The sequence below is a fragment of the Papaver somniferum genome, chromosome 1 (genome assembly GCF_003573695.1).
Source record: "Papaver somniferum cultivar HN1 chromosome 1, ASM357369v1, whole genome shotgun sequence".
Taxonomy (NCBI): Eukaryota; Viridiplantae; Streptophyta; class Magnoliopsida; order Ranunculales; family Papaveraceae; genus Papaver; species Papaver somniferum.
Genome location: NC_039358.1, coordinates 199,810,498 through 199,827,878, shown reverse-complemented (window position 1 = coordinate 199,827,878; position 17,381 = coordinate 199,810,498). Strand labels below are relative to the sequence as shown.

The following is a 17,381-nucleotide window of genomic DNA, read 5'->3' as shown; positions in this document are numbered from 1 at the left end:
AGGTCCAAGGTTTCATTTTGAAAACAACATACTTGATTTCATCATTAGAAGGTGTTTTAAGAAGATTAGCATTGTTAGCTGCACTAATGCATGGGCTAATATTTTCAAAAAACTGGTTGTCAACATTAGGATTGCTAGTTTTATCCATTCTAGAGAAATGCATAAATAGATTAGAAGCAATACCTTCCCTATCTATAATCCATATACCTGTAGGATCCTGAATAGCTTCTATTTGAGTTCTTGTTTTCATTATTGTTAAGGATGAAATTCAGATCACCAATTAGAAACCATGACAAGCTTATTTTTTTGCTAAAATTTCTAAAAAAAAATCATGTTGTTCTTCCCTGTTACCATTTGGAAGAGCTCCATACATACAAGTCATAAGAACTTTAGACCTATCATTATTATTGAATTCACAGTTCAAAACATTAAAGCCAGAGCTTTGAAATTTAAAATCAATACCATGTTTCCAGAGAGTGCATAAGCCACCTGCAAAACCAACTGTAATATAATTGTTAGGATAATTTAGTGTTCTTATCAAGATTATCTAATGATAAGAGAAAACCTTGAACAACATGATCTGAAGATGCTTTGGTTGAAATTGTTAAAAAAAAAAAAATCAAAAATATTTTTAGGGTTTTTTCATCACTGTTAAAGGTATGAGGAAGAAGATTGGTTTTATGGTTGAGCTAAAAGGAATCGCGTAATATATTCGTACAGTAGTTGAGGGTAATTTTGTCAGATTCAATAAATAGTTCAGACTCGGTTTTATTTAAGGGGAAGGATCCCTTCACACTTTTACTCTCACACTATCTCATTTTTTGTGAATAAAAATCAAACCATAAAGGATTTGAAGCTAATATCTTAGCGTCATGTTCTCTTATCAAGTTTTACATGCCTACCAAAAATAAGCACATTCTGAAACATAAAATCTCACAATCTACCGATCTTAATTTGAATGGCTAAAAATCAATTGATTTTCAACGACTCATTTTCAAAGTAGTAGATGTTGTTGTTATATGTCTCATAATACCTCATTTTCGGCAGGAAAGTCGAGTTTTGTAAGAGAAACATGTCCCCAATATAGTAGCTTCAAATCCGTTATGTGTTTTTATTCGCAAAATCACGTCCAACGTGTGAGATAACGCCAAGATGCTTTGTGAAATTGTTCAAAATAAAGTTCAAAAATACTTTTAGGATTTTGTGTCACGATTAGTGATACGAGGAAGAAGATTACTCTTGTGGACCTTTGGTTGAGTTAAAAAGAATCATGAAATACATCCGTACAAGTAATTAATGGCAAATTTATCCGACTCAATAAATAGCTTGGAGTCGGTTTTATTTAATTGGTTGAATATGAGTACGAATTTTCCACTCACTTGATCCAAAAGAACCCTCTCCCTATGCGAAAAGTGAAAAAATTATCAATGAAACTTTTGACTTTTTACTTCCGGAATTTGTCCAAAAGTTACTTTTAGGAGCGTGCCTATACAGGCCAGGATATTGGGCCAACCACTTAGCGCTGCGGTCCAAAAAAACCTATCCACCTAGTTAAAACTTGGTCATTGAGAAGCCGTCTTTTTCATTTTTAATTTTCTCAGGCTCTCTCAGTCTCTGGCTCTCCGTCCATCAAAATCCGTCCATGAAATCAGTCCGATCAGCTATGGTCTTTAAGCCGATTCAGATTCGTCCACTCTCATGGAAGAAGAAACCGAATCGATCCCGTAAGAAGAAGGAGATGAAGAAGAAGAATGGTTATGATGATATCAAGGAGGGATTTGACCATTGAACCATCCAAGGATAGGAAATTGGCGAAGAAGATGAAGAAGGTGAGGAGGAAGAAGATGATGATGCTGATGGGACATCGACAAGGTATGATGCATCTGTCTCAATCCTTCTTCTTATATTAAAAATTGAAAATTAGGGTTTTGATTTTGGGGGTCAAAATAGTTGACCCTCAAAGTCAGAAAAAAAAGTGGCCCTTAACGTGAATTAGCCTTTAGTTAATGAATTCTGTGTTTGTACGGTGTTTTTACAAAAGAGCGCCACCTTTTTCCATGTCTGTTTTCTTCACAAAATATACTACCCGAGTAGTTCTTGAATTCTCTTAGAGATCATACTTAAATCAAAACCTAATTACATCAAAAGAAGAATTTCTCCTTCTTCATACTGTGAATTTAGCAATCTCTTTGATACTTCAATGCTTAAAGTTTGATTCAGAAATCATCCTAATTTCATCACTTTCTTCTTCTACTACTACCGAGTCTTGCATTCTCAAAACCCAATTTCAACAAAGAAGATTTCTCTCCTCCTGAGATTCAAAACTCAAACGGCCAAACCCAATTCCATCTTCATTCAGCATTCTTTTTGATACTATATTGGAATCATTATTGAGGTTCTTGATATTACAGCAGAATGTCTACTGGGAGGAAGGACAAAGATCCAGCTCCGGTTAAAGAACTTGTGAAGAGAGCAGCAGCTATCAAAATTAATGATGAATTTCATTGTCCCAAACAAACATTTGTCAGGTATTCCATTCAAATTACAGCTGTTGATTATGATGATAAAATTTCCTTAGAATTTACTGAGACTAAGGAGGAAAAGGTTTTAATTACATGGTTGAATGAACATTTAGACAAACTAAACCCTAAAGTCTTGGGGTTTAGTTTCAGGGCTTTAAAGAATCGAACTTCCATATCCTGGATCCAGTTCTCAACAAGAAACGCTACTATCTTGTATAAACTTAGAGATAACATAATCCCCACGTGTCCTCCGATGCTGTTTAAGTTTGAAGACATAAAACTATTAGGAGTAAATCTAGTCGAAAATTATCTCAAAGAAGCTTTGCTTAATCAACATAACACAAACGACCTAATTGGTCCAACTGTGGACTTCATCACCGTCGATGCATCCACCGTCTCTAAAGTCAGATGATAGACTTCTTAACACCATTCATTATCTTTTAATGCGGTTAGATTGCTGCCTTGTTGAAACAATTGCTATCTAATGAGAATAAAATATAGTTTTCTGAAGTTCAAGTTTTTCTTGGCATAATTAGATTTCCTGAAAGCTGTCTTCATTGGTATATGAACTATGGTTATGTAAAAAACACTAGATGAGAAAGCATTGCGTATTTAGTAACTTCGAAACTGAACTTTTTTTCCCAGGATGCTGGGACATATATGTTTGAATTGATGCCACGGGGGCAGGAAGCATTGCCCATTTTGATAAACCACTCTTGCGAAGTATCTAAAGCTATATATGTTGTTTTTCACATTAACCAATAAATAGAAATAGTGTTTAAATACTGGTTACTTAGAATACACTTATCACTGCGTCTCCTACTCCCGTTATCCAGTTATTCATGTTTATCCTGTTACATATGCTTACATCACCTAACAAATTCTCATTTTATAAGAATATTTATAGGCATGTATTGGTGAGATGTGATTTACTTGATCCTTTGGAGTTTCTGTTGTGATCCCAGAGCCGCCAAATTGTTATTCAAGAGGGATAAGTGTGCATGGTGGTGAGCATGCTATTGTGGTTGCCCAAGATGTCGCGGTGTTGTAAATGATGTTGACTCGAAGGAGCAAGTTGCAAAGCTGTATGTACCTCGAAGCAAGTTGATTGATTGGGCTGAAGATTGTGAAGTAAGTAGCCTAAAATGGACCTTTTTTTGATGTTGCACACAAACACGATTGACAATATTTATATATAATACACACACGGACACACATATATGCATGAATATTTGTAGTTGATTGAGATGTTATTATATGATGGTTCACTGCAAATATTATATATTTATTCTGGGATGCTTAGCACGCCATTGCCTCGTAATTAGACTGATTTTTGTTGCTGCTCTCGTGTGTTTCTGTTCCTCTAACGATAAAACATCTAGATTTGTTTTCAGAGCCGTATTAGTATTGTATATTCTGTCTTTCTAGTGTAACTGAAACCATTAGGGATGATATGCTATGCCACAAGTGTAATTGGAACACTGCAGATTATTGAATTGCAAAAAACATAAAAAATAAAATAGTACTCGTATTACTGTAGAGATACTCAAGAAGAGTCTCTTGGCCAACTTACATGTGAAAATCTGACATGTCAGCATTTTGACAGATTCAATTCACAGCCATCCTCTAGTAAGCAGAAAAGCTCTATCCGAGATGCAAGGGAATCTAAAAAGAACCAGAAAGAATTTTTAACCTTACGAATGTCGTCCTGATTTTCTTACCGGAGGTACATGCTTTCTTAGAACATCCTTTTCCTCACGGCATTTGGCCCTTTTCAATTGCTCTATACGTGATGTGAACCTTTTGCTTTATTTATCTTGATTAGATGATCATAAACATCTTATGATTGCATTGGATTGCGGTAGGATCGCTACATCCTTACCACCCGGAAGGGCTAAACTTTTACTATCCTCCTGGTCTAAACAGACACATGTCATCATCCTTGCAGATGAAATTGGTCCTGGTAAAATTATGCACGCCTGGCCTCCCCACGGAAGTGTGGTATGTATTATGGAAACTTATCAAAACACTTAGATGTGCTTATAGGTAATGAAACTCCTCATCCATTGTCCTGGTCAGCCATACAGTGTGAGTACCTTCACAGTATATCTTTTTTTTTTTTTTTTGGTAAGAATCAATTTGGAGTTTCAGTGTACCAGCAATGTTAGTCAGGTGTAAACATTAAGCTGTCTATGCTGCAAGTGTGTATCCTTAGGTATCTCACATTATAAGTACACTACGTCAATTTATATTCCCTATACATCAGTGAATGATCCGAACACCAACCTGAGGGGGACTTATATTCCCTACGTAGTGTGGGTCGTAATCGTAAAGGTGGAGGCCGCAGGCCCACAAGTGATATCTTATAACCAGTTAGAAAAATAGCTTAAAACCTGGAATACTAGCTAGTACATCTAGGTAAACATGCAGCTACTGTAATGAGTAATGGAGTTCTGTATGATGAACTAATCTTTCTCATTTTTTTGGACAATGTTGTAAAGGAGCACAATTTATAAAGGGGATACCGTTTCCGGCGGGGCTGATACCATTGCATATAAGACAAACAGATTTTAGCGGCCGTTGGATCGATAAATTGGTGTCACCGCGCCAAAACTGTATCTCCCTTTATAAATCAGGAACAGCTGGATGACAATGGGAATGATTTTTCTCCTGTTTGTACTAAAGGCCACTTAATTTGTGTGCAGTTTGAGCCAGCTCATTCTCCAAAGACATGAAATTTACTCTTTCTCTGTTTCGGCTCAGGAAAAAAGTTGCTAAATTGAAAAAGTGATATTCTCTCCTTTTTGGAGAAACGGAGTTATTAAGGTTGTGTTTGATAACAGAGAAAGGAAACAATTTCATGGAAAGTGTTTCCATGGAATCAGTTTCCCGAGGGAGGCAAGGAAAGACTTTCCATGGAATTCCACGGAATTGAGTTTAAAACATATTTTAGGTCACGCTTTTATTGCAATTGAGTTTAAAACATACCTTAGATCACGCTTTTATTGCAATTCCATGGAAACAAATTTTTAGCCAAACGACGGAAAACACGCTATTTCCATGGAATTAACTTCTATCAAACACAGCCTAATATTTTTTTGCCGATATAGAATCTTTTTCCTTTCATGTTGGGTGGTCTTGTGTTTCCAATACTAAAAAATAAAAGAAAATAAATTGGAGACATACAAACTCGGGGACTCAGTCGTGTATTTTAGAGCGATTTTGAATTTTCCAAACTTGGGGACGTACAGATATTTAAAAGTGGGAGATCGATTTTAGGTACAAATGCAAATTTAGGACATCAAACACGCAAAGTTGCAACGGCCGGAAGGCCTCTTTTGGGCAACTATACATACTTTTTAACTGTGCCGCACTCTAGTACCTCGGCCCTTGGCCTGTAAAATTTAGGACATCGAAAAACGCAAAGTTGCAACGGCCAGAAGGCCTCTTTTGGGCAACTATACATACTTTTTAACTGTGCCGCACTCTAGTACCTTGGCCTGTAAACTTTAGGACATCGAAAAACGCAAAGTTGCAACGGCCAGAAGGCCTCTTTTGGGCAACTATACCATACTTTTTAACTGTACAACTTTACTACGCAGATTACAATGTGATTAAAAACACTGGCCATGAAGAGTATTCCTACGAGACAAGTACCGATAAGATCAACCTTCCATCAATTATAAGAAAACCAGACGACTTCAACGTCGTGGTTGGTTCTTGCAATGGCTTAGTTTGTTTCGTGGTACCTCATCAAGGTCTCGAAGATCCTATCTATATTTGTAATCCCGTTACAATGGAGTACATGAGTCTTCCAAAAATAAACAACAATTATATAGCTAAAATTGGTCAGACAGGTATCGTAGTTAGCGGATTTGGTTATCTTCCATCAAGGAACGAGTACAAAGTTGTAAGAATCTTGCATCCGTACAGGCTACGTAACCCAAACGATACTACGGGTAGGGTTGAAGTATGCACTCTTGGCAAGGGCACTAGCAGTGGGTGGAGAGACGCAGGAGTTATCACTGATTCATTATATCTGCATGGCACCCATGTGAATGGAGTGCTTTACTGGAAAGACGACAAGAACGAAAAGATTGTCTGCTTGGATCTGGAAGATGAAGTGTTCAGAGTAGTCCCACCACCACCGTGTATCCGTCCCGAGAAACAAGATATAGATATGTTGTATAGACTCGTTAACTTTGGAGGGAATTTGGGTTTCATTGATCATGTTTGGTATGGCCATGTAGACGTATGGACGTTCAAAAAGAATAGACTAAAGGGGACGAACGACAATTTCAACATGAGCGGACATGATTACTACCATAACTGGAGTTGGAATAAGGAGGTCACCATAGAGTGGGTAGAGGACACTCACGCCTGTCACTTCTATGAACCGTTCGCTCTCACCAAAAGCAATGAAGTGTTAGTGTGGTGCGACAAATCAATTCCTCGGTGTTACGACCCGAAAACTAGAAGTTTTACTCAACTCATTGTTGATGATGATCTTAAATTTGAGACCTTTGGAGGGATTCCACACATAAAAAGCAAAGTTTCGATGAAAGATTTTGGGTTTATATCAAATTAAATCGAACAACAGATCAACTGTGGGCATGTGGCATCAGTAAAGACTTTATCAAAGCAAGGGCTATGGGGTCGAGAGTCTCTTTCAAAATGAAAGAGTCCATCAAATTAGGTCCTATTATGATAGAGGAAAACCCTTTCACCCCAAAATCTATCGAGCTCTCGTTCAAGGGAAGGAAGGAGTGAAAGTCTCCACCACACGGCTTACTATGCCGTATGAGAAAAATGTATAAAAACGGGGAACCAAACGCCGTATAAGAGGAAAATGAGGAAAAAAGACGGCTAATGAAGCTTTATCTCTAGAAACTGGAACATACGTGTGGAGCAGTACAACTCTCAAATATTTTATTATTAAAATTGGAAAAAATCATTTGAGCGCTAATTTCTCTTCTTTTGTTTGACGGGGATTCTCAAAACTACAGAATGGACGTCGCTTTGAGAGCTGTATAGTCTGTTCTTTCATCTCTATCCCATTGTAGTTGTAAGAAATCTTACAACTACACTTCACTGTAACTAGTTTAATCTCTAGGTAATCATTATGAATTTTTGATTTTATTAACAAAACATTAGGAATGTTTACAAAATAGATTGAAGTATTAGAACAATTCTACTTGAAACCTAAACTCACTTTCTCTCTTTGTATCTCTTTTACAAGACTTGTCCTAGAATAATCTCATAAACCATGATTCTCTCTCCTTTATATAGGATTTTACATAGTGGATTACAGCTAAGAATCTCATTATTTTCGGGATCACTATACAACATATTCGCTCATATACAATCGATCAACTTTGCTATGTGCGATGCTCTTCCCTTAGGTTGTATTCTTCACTTCCCGTAATTATTAAGGTGCACGATATTTAACTCCTACATTTGCCTCTTCTCATGTCGCTTATTCTTCAAAATGAGCGATATGAGAAATTCTTCTGTTGAAACCGCACATGCCTATCTTTTTCCATTTTACTTTGTCGATAGTTATCCGGGTTTCAAGTTCCTCTCTACACGTGTCGATTTTCTTCTTTTTTACGCTTGAACCGTCTCTAACCGGTTACTCCTTTTCATCTATTTAAGGATTTTTCCACAATAATCTTTCCCTTCTTCTTCACTTATCCTCTCTCTCTTGCTGCTATTCATCTTCATCTACTATTACCCATTTCTGCTGTTTCTTCTGTTACTGTTCTTCCATCATGGACTTTGGATCAAAGTTTGTTTCTTTTCTTCATAAAGATTATTGATTTTAACCATTCTAATAATATATATATATATATATTTTACTAATCTAATTCCCATACTTTCGCAGGAAAAGTTCTTCCTTCAGTGCTCTTCGAGTTATGCAAAAACCCAAGTCTTCTTCTAGTGAGAACATGGAATCGCAGAAGAAGAAATCAAACATTGATAATGAATCTCAAAATACGGAATCTCTCAAGAGGAAGGCTTCGCACAATAAAGAAGTAAGAAATATTTAATCATTTTAAAACAATATTGTTGTCTCTATTTCTTATCTACTTTATTTCCATAGGCTTCCGAGGTTGAGACGGTTGATGGTAAGAAACAGAGAGTTAAGAAGTCTCGCAAACCCATAGCACTTTCTTCAAATCTTTCCATTCTAGATTTGAGCGCTACAGATGTTGTTCCTATGTCCACAGTTCAACCTTCGCATACTAATCCTCCTATCACTCCGATAATAAGTCAAACTCTTGAAAAAGATATTTCAGTTACTCATATATCTCCCCAGACTTCTGAGAAGAATGTTCTTGCTACTCCTTCACCAACAAATCCTCTTATGGATGAAAATGCCTATGTTACTTATGAAGAACTTAATAAAGAATCTCATGTGAACAAGGAATTTTCTCTTAGTCAAATACTAAAAAATACTCCCTCTGTTTCTTCTGCGACTCCATCGCGTGAAAATCAAGTCTTTCCTTCACCCATTAATGCTCACTCTCAACCAAACCTTCCTCAAGAGAAATCCCCCATCCCTACAGATCTTACTCCCTCTCTTTCCTTACTAAATTTTTTTCCTTTGAATAAAAAAGCTTTGTATAGTATAAAACTTGCTGCTCAAACTCTATCCGATGTTATCAATTCTGCCCTATCTTTAACTGATGATCCCTGCAAGCTTCGCTCATGTTCATCCTTCAGCAAGCTTCGCTCATGTTCATCCTTCAGCAAGCTTCTATGTGAATTTCCCGTCTATAAAGCTTCAAGGGATGATATTCTTTCTCAAATTGACCCGGGTTTTCATGTTGCTCTAGATGTCCTGGTAATTATCCTTCGCACCTTAACTTTAGCATCTTTAATGATATTTCCAAATCGTATTAACTTCATCTTTTATTTTTTAGGATTCTCATCGTCGCGTAATGCTTGCTGAAAAGCATTTTGAGTCTAGCTGTTCTCAGTTGGAATTTTCGCAGAAAAATGCTTATGTGGAAAAGGAGATACAAAAGCTGAGAGGAGAACTCCAAATTTCAAATTTTGAGGCCCAAAATCTTCGCAGCGAAAATCAAAAATTTAGAGGTATTTATTGTTATATTTGAGTCACTTATCGTATTCTGTATTCCTTCGCATATGTTCATTTTTGTAAATTTCTTCTTGCATTTGTTAAGATTTAAACCAGAAGCGCACGAATGAGAGATATGACTTTCAATTCCTTGCTGAAGATACCCAAGTGAATAACGGGAAATTGCAGTCTCAACTAAATCAATTAAATAATAAATATTCATATTCTCTTGATCATATTGACAATCCTTCCCATGAAAATGACCGCCTCACTCAGAAAATTGATTTCCTTAATGATCAAATATCTAATTTTTCTAATTTGTCACGCGATGCTGACTTACTTCATCAAACTTTTTCAGAAGAAATCCATACTCTTTCTAGGGAGAAACTATATTTCTCGAAGAAAGAAGCAATGTTTTCACATCAATATTCGATTCTTCATGAAATAAATGAAAACCAAACGCGAACTCTTCGCGTACTGAAGGAGCAGCACGAAACTTCACCTAAAGATTTAAATTCCCGGAATGAGAAACTAATTCAAAATAATATAAGTCTTTCTGTGAAGAAGAATCAATTTCAAGAACAGTATAGTCAATTAAAGAATTCTTATGACATTTTTAAGAAGAAGAATAAATCTCTTTCCTCTGAAGAAAAGAAAATTCTCTCTCGTCTCAGTGGTTCAGTTGGTGATGGATTTGATAAGGCTATGGAAAGTATGAAGGACAACACCCTTGCCTTTTCCAAATTCTTTCAAGGTAGTCAGCTGGGGTTGACTGCCTTATTATGATTTCTTAGAGTTTTTTCGCATAATATCAATTCTTTATTTCTACTTATGGTTATGTATAATTCCTTGTAGATTCTGAGAAATCGCATCAATCTACTATTTCTCGATTGAATTCTTAATTATCCAAAGTTCGCAAAGAATATGCAAGTATGGAATTTTCTCGTAGGAATCTTGAGCTCTCTCTTTCTGCATCTCGGCGCAGAGCACGAAGAAGGTTTGCATTTCAGAAGAATTTTCTGGAGAGATAAATGCTAGAAATCTTGAAAGAGCAGCTATCCGCAAAGGCCACTCTAGTGCTCAATCTGTTATTGACGGAATTCTCTCAAGTAACTCCCTTCCAGCGGTGAAACTTCCCGTGTGCAATGTGAGTGCAGATGAAGAGTATCCTGAGCCAGATAGTGATTTTGATTTTTTAAGCGATGATGGAAAAATATCAATATGATGAAGAAATTCAGCAAGAAGGAGAGAAATCTGTTAATGAAGCCGGTATTGAGATTGAAAATCCTGAATCCAGTGCTAAAGTCTGAAAAGTATTTTGAATAAGATGCTATTGTTAAGCATTCTTAATTTCCCTTCTTTATCTTGTCATGTTTTGAATCTTCACATGTTTGTTTGTTGCGAGGAAGATAATACATTGTTGTTTTAATTCCCATACTTGCCTCTTATTATTCTTCTTGTAAGAAACAATCGTGCGAATTTATCAGTGGTTTAATTAATTAACTTAGGTCTTATTTTGCCTTCCTATGTAAAGGTCTTATCTTGCCTCATTTTTGTGCGATGAGATTGCAGGCGGTCTTTGCATTTTAGTACATCGACCCATTGATCTCGTCTTATATTTTTCGCTTGTATTATTTCCTCTTCAGGTTTGTCGCATAAATATCACAAGTCTTAATACCCCCATGAGTAAAAGTCTTGTGATATTTACGTCTTTTGACACAATTCAGCTCCCTAATGGAGGGTTCCGTCCTTATCTTCCCCCTTGCTTCCCCTTCAAGGAAGCTTATCTCTATCTGATTAAGATTATGGCTCTTCCCGTACGGATTTTCAACAAGCAGTTGATTTCGCAATCTCGCATACACTACCTATAGGGTTTATGGCAGCAAGATCGCACCCTAAGTGGGGTATCTTCGGACCGAGTGCATCACAGTCAGGACTTGTCAAGAGTGGCAAGGTACGCTCCAGACGTCCCTGGCATTCTTGACTCAACCGTGTACCTCGGCGCCCTGATCGAGTTTTTGCACTCCTTGTGATGCAGGGCATACTACAATTCCAGAAGATTCCGCTTAGAGGTTTGGCTTCCATGGTTTCCTAGTTTCAGTCTTTCTTATTTTTAGGATTCTTTTAGATTTCCTTTTAGTTTTCTGTTTCCTAGTTTAGTTATTCTTCAAGCCTATATAAAGGCTAGATTAAGTCTTGTAAGAGCTATCTATTACTCAATCAAATTATTAAACACAAAACTTATCTTTCTCTTCTTGCTTGAATTCTCTTCTTGCTTATAGAAATCTAGTATTGCTTTCTTTTACCTTGTTCCACATTAGTTGGTATCACCCGCTTAGTTTTAGGTTTTTCATCCTATCACTTGATCCTTTACTTCGCTTCCGCAACACCTTTTCATTCCTTTTAAGTACACAAAAAAAAAAAAAAAATTATGACTGCTCAACCAGTTACTCTAGCAGCATTCGAAGCTCTCATCAAATCTCATACCGAGATTTTGGCAAAAAACATTATTGAAACTCTTGAGAAGTCCATGGAGGAAAAATTAGGGTTAAGAGATAAGAAGCTTGAAGCAATGCAGAATCAGCTTTTCAAGGTTGCAAAACACATAAATATAGATTTGGATATGCCTGAGCTTGTAGACTTAGAAGACAAAACTAAAAACGATACACTTCAGTTTTTACAGAATGATGAAGTACCTAAAGATGTATTGCGTACTTTAAACATTAAGAAACCGTATGAAGGGTTCATAGGTCATTCAAAGAAGAAGCTAGTTTCTCCTACACTCAACAGTGATGATGAAGATGAACGTGAGAACGATCTAGAGAAGAATTGGATTGAAGAACGACGTTTAAAAACTTTTCACAACCCTTACAGTTCTTTACCTGAATATAAGCTAAAAGCTGATATTTCCAACTTCTCTGGAAATTTTCATATTGAAGAACTAACTGATTGGTTCTTTGAGGTAGAAGCTTTTTTTGAATTTATGGAAGTCCCTGAAGATTCTAAGGTCAAACTTGTGACTTACAAGCTCAAAGGAGGAGCTGCAGCCTGGTGGGATAAGATCTGTGATGATCGTAGAAATGCTAACAAACCGAAAATACGTAATTGGACACGTATGAAAACTTTGATCAGGGATAAGTTCTTACCTAGAGACTTTATGCAGCAACTTTTCATCAAATTGCCGAACATTCAGCAGGGGGCACGCACTGTTGAAGAATATGTGTCCGATTTTTATAATTTGGTGGCACGAAATCAACTCAAAGAATCTGAAGAACAGTTAGTTGCAAGATTCATTGAGGTGCTGAATAGATTAATACAAAATGGTATGACTAATTCAGTTTTTACTATGGTCGAAGCGGTGCAGCAAGCTATTAAGATAGAAAATCGCCTTTTTCGTTCTTCTAGGACTTATCCATCCAGACAAGGGCATTATCAAAATAATTACAGGGGTACCAATTCATCTCAAAACTTTTCTCCATATACTGTTTTGACTATTCCCAGGCCTCCTTATGATGATGTTAGCCATTCACATCGACAACCTAGCCATATTGTGCCTTATACTCCACCTCTGGCTACACCTATCTTAGCCAATCCAGTTGATCTTCAGCCGGGTCAGCAGTCTCACTCTCTGCAACCAACTCCTCCTACTACAGGGAATCGGTTTCATAACAGGCAACAACAATTTCCACCGCAACAGAGAACTACTAATACTTATGCAAAATTTCGTGGAGATAAGTGCAATAAATGCCAGCAATCGGGGCACACGTCTAGTGATTGTCGGAAATTCAATGCTTTGATTGGTGAACCTCAGTTCATTAATGAAGTCACTGGTGCGCTTAATGAGTTCGAAGATGAAGACTCACCTGGTGATGACGATGAGTTTGTTGGGATGATTCGTCCATTATTTCTTACTCAACAATGCAAGTCTCAGAGACACAGTATCTTTAAATCCAGATGTTATATTGGGGGTAAAATCTGCAAGATGATAATTGATAGTGGATGTGGATAATTATATTGCTGATCACGTAGTTAAGAAGCTTGAACTACCAGTAACTTCTCATCCAGAACCTTACACTGTAGGATGGGTTAATGCCTCTAGCACACAGAAGATTACTCTTCAGTGTTATGTGTCATTCTCTTTTGAGGGTTATGAAGACACAGTTCTATGTGATGTCATTAATATGACGGCAACCCATCTTCTTCTTGGCAGACCTTGGCAATACGATCTTCACGCGGTTCACAATGGATTCGAGAATACTTACACTTTTGTTCATAATGGGAAAACCAAGGTTCTTAGTCCATCCAATTCCACTTCAAACTCTTGTGCGCAGACTGATGCTGTCGTAGCCACTGTTATTCGTTCTTTGCACCCACAACATTCTTTACATTCCCATGAAGATTCTAAGCCTATGATTGAGTTGCCTGCAAAGGTGAAGCCCTTATTATTTCAATATAATGTTTTATTTCCAGATGAACTACCAACTGCATTACCTCCTTTACGGAATATTCAACACTGCATCGATTTTATTCCTGGAGCCTCTTTACCAAACCAAGCACACTATCGCTTGAGTCCTGCTGAGCATGAGATATTACAGGGATAGGTAAATGATTTTCTTACAAAGGGTTTGATACGACCTAGCAACAGTCCTTGTGCCAGTCCTGCCTTCTTGGTTAGTAAAAAAGACAATGGATGGAGGATGTGTATCGATTGCAGAGCATTAAATCGCATCACCATTCCTTATAGATTTCCGATCCCGCGTATTGATGATATGATTGATTTACTGTCGGGCTCTATTATTTTTACTAAGTTGGATTTACGCAGTGGTTACCACCAAATACGCATTCGAGGTGGAGATGAGTGGAAAACAGCATTCAAGACACGTGAAGGTTTATATGAATGGATGGTCATGCCATTTGGGTTATCTAATGCACCTAGTACTTTTATGCGACTTATGAATCAGGTTCTCCAACCCTTTCTCAGTAAATTTGTTATTGTCTATTTTGATGACATACTAATTTTTAGTCGCAGTGAGCCAGAACACCTCCAACATCTTTCACAAGTGTTTCAAGTTCTTGCTGACAACTCTTTATATGTTAATTTGAAGAAGTGTACCTTCATGGCTTCTTCAGTAACATTTTTGGGATATGTGATTTCTACTGATGGTATTCATGTCGATCCTTCTAAAGTTCAAGCAATTGAAGATTGGCCAGTTCCTACTTCTATTCGTGATGTTCGTAGTTTTCATGGTTTGGCTTCTTTCTATCGAATATTTGTGAAGAACTTTAGCTCTATTTCTGCACCTTTGACTGACTGTCTCAAGAAGGAGAAGTTTGAGTGGACGGAAGCAATATATAAAAGCTTTATTCTTCTTAAATAAAATCTTTGTACGACACCAATTCTTGCACTTCCGAATTTCAACAAGCCTTTTGAAATAGATTGTGATGCATCTGTTGTTGGTATTGGTGCAGTATTATCACAGGAGGGTCATCCAATTGCATATTACAGTGAGAAGAATTCAGATGCACAAAAGAAATGGTCTACATATGAATTAGAGTTATTGGCTCTTGTTCAATCTCTTAAGCAGTGGCATACTTATCTTATACATAGGGAATTTGTTGTCAACACTGACAACCATGCTTTGAAGTTTTTGAATACTTCTGCTAAAGTTAACAGAATGCATGATCGATGGCTTTCCACACTCAACAAATACACTTTCTCCGTGAGACATAAAAGTGGCAAATTGAATCAAGTTGCTGATGCCTTAAGTAGAATAAGTCATCTATTAACAACAATTCGTAATGAGAGTTATGCATTTGACTATATCAAAGACATTTATCCAGAAGATGAAAATTTTGGAAAACTATGGGATCAATGCAGTTCTCAAACTCATGGGGTTGATGATTTTCTTATACAAGAAGGTTTTCTTTTTAAAGGGAATCGATTATGTATTCCTCAAGGGTCTTTACGTTTATATCTTATGCGAGAATTACATGGCAGTGGTCTTGGTGGTCATTTTGGGAGAGATAAAACCATTGCCCTGATTGAAGAAAGATATTTCTGGCCATCTTTGAAACGTGATGTACAAAAGTTCGTACAAAAATGCATGGTCTGTCAGAGAGAAAATGGTACAATTCAAAATACCGGGTTGTATACTCCTTTACCAGTTCCTGATGCACCTTGGGTTGATATAAGTATGGATTTTATACTTGGTTTACCTCGTACTGCTAGAGGTAATGATTCTGTTATGGTCGTAGTTGATCGTTACTCTAAAATGGCTCACTTCGTAGCTTGTAAGAAATCAACTGACGCTTCTAATGTTGCTTCTTTGTTCTTTAAAGAAGTATTAAGATTGCATGGGGTTCCAAAGTCTATCACTTCTGACAGAGATACAAAATTTTTGAGTTATTTCTGGAAAAGTTTATGAATGCGCTTAGGCACAGTTTTACAATTCAGCACAACTTCACATCCGCAAACTGATGGACAGACTGAGGTTGTTAATAGATCACTTGGGAATTTGATTAGAGCTAAGTGCCTGGATAATAGTAAGCAGTGGGATGTGTTATTGCAACATATGGAATTCGCTTTCACCACTTCTGTGAATCGTTCTACTGGGAAATCTCCATTTGAGATTGTGTACTCTAAAGTACCTAATCATACTCTTGATTTGGTAGCCTTACCCACCACACAGAGTACAAACACTGCAGCCGACTCTTTTGTAGACAAAGCAACTGAATTACATAATGAAGTAAAATCTAAACTGGAGAAGTCCAATTCTAAATATAAAGAGGATGCTGATAAACACAAGAAGTTTAAAACCTTCAAGGAAGGGGAGATCGTGATGATACATCTAAGAAAAGAGAGATTTCCAGTGGGTACTTATAACAAAACCAAGATGAAGAAATATGGTCCTTTCAAGGTTTTAAAGAAGATCAATGATAATGCTTATGTTATTGATCTACCAAATGATTGGAATATCTCCAACACATTTAATGTTCAAGAGATTTTTACGTTTCATGGTGACAATGAACTTCTGGTTTGTTTGGACAACTCGAGGACGAGCTTTACTCTAGAAGGGGGGACTAATGCAGGGCATACTACAATTTCAGAAGATTCCGCTTAGAGGTTTGGCTTCCATGGTTTCCTAGTTTCAGTCTTTCTTATTTTTAGGATTCTTTTAGATTTCCTTTTAGTTTTCTGTTTCCTAGTTTAGTTATTCTTCAAGCCTATATAAAGGCTAGATTAAGTCTTGTAAGAGCTATCTATTACTCAATCAAATTATTAAACACAAAACTTATCTTTCTCTTCTTGCTTATAGAAATCTAGTATTGCTTTCTTTTACCTTGTTCCACATTACCTTGGGAGAGCCTTTCTCACCTTAGGCTCCAATCTAAGATTACTATCTTAGACTGAAATTTTAAGGTATCTCTCCAGGATGGGCATTATCGTTTAATTCTCACCCCAAATCTCGACAACTCAAGTTCTGGGGTCGGTGTAACCTTCCCTTGAGTCATGCCTTCTAGGTCTTTCCGATAGTGACGTGCGATAGGTGTTACTATATTGCCTCTTGCATATGAGCGAACTAGGGTACACGCCACATTCGAATTCCTAGCCAATCTGATAATGAATATCATTTTTTGTAGCCTTTATCAAGGTCTTACTTTTCTTTTATATAATTTCTTAACTTTCAAGCAAAATATTCTCATTACAAATTTATGTTAACATATGAACTTTTAGGCTATTATCTTTGTATTCATGCGAATTGATTCGCAGGTGG

The 17,381-nt window shown here is 36.9% G+C and overlaps 1 protein-coding gene and 1 long non-coding RNA gene across 5 annotated transcripts; both read left to right on the top strand.

Annotated features, from left to right (window-relative positions):
* The first annotated feature begins 1,606 nt into the window (after positions 1-1,606).
* LOC113311862 lies at positions 1,607-4,769 on the top strand. Of its 4 annotated transcripts, none has more exons than XR_003341612.1 (5): positions 1,607-1,872; positions 2,415-2,528; positions 3,488-3,653; positions 4,129-4,248; positions 4,348-4,769. It is a non-coding gene; the product is annotated as an uncharacterized LOC113311862 (long non-coding RNA). The 4 variants fall into 4 exon arrangements; XR_003341614.1 differs by having other exon boundaries at positions 2,412-2,528; positions 4,471-4,769; XR_003341611.1 differs by having other exon boundaries at positions 2,412-2,528.
* A 1,549-nt stretch (positions 4,770-6,318) lies between these two features.
* LOC113357731 (F-box protein At3g07870-like) lies at positions 6,319-7,110 on the top strand. Its single transcript, XM_026601181.1, has one exon. It carries the CDS (start codon positions 6,319-6,321, stop codon positions 7,108-7,110), a length of 792 nt encoding a protein of 263 aa, XP_026456966.1.
* The last annotated feature ends 10,271 nt before the right edge of the window (positions 7,111-17,381 follow it).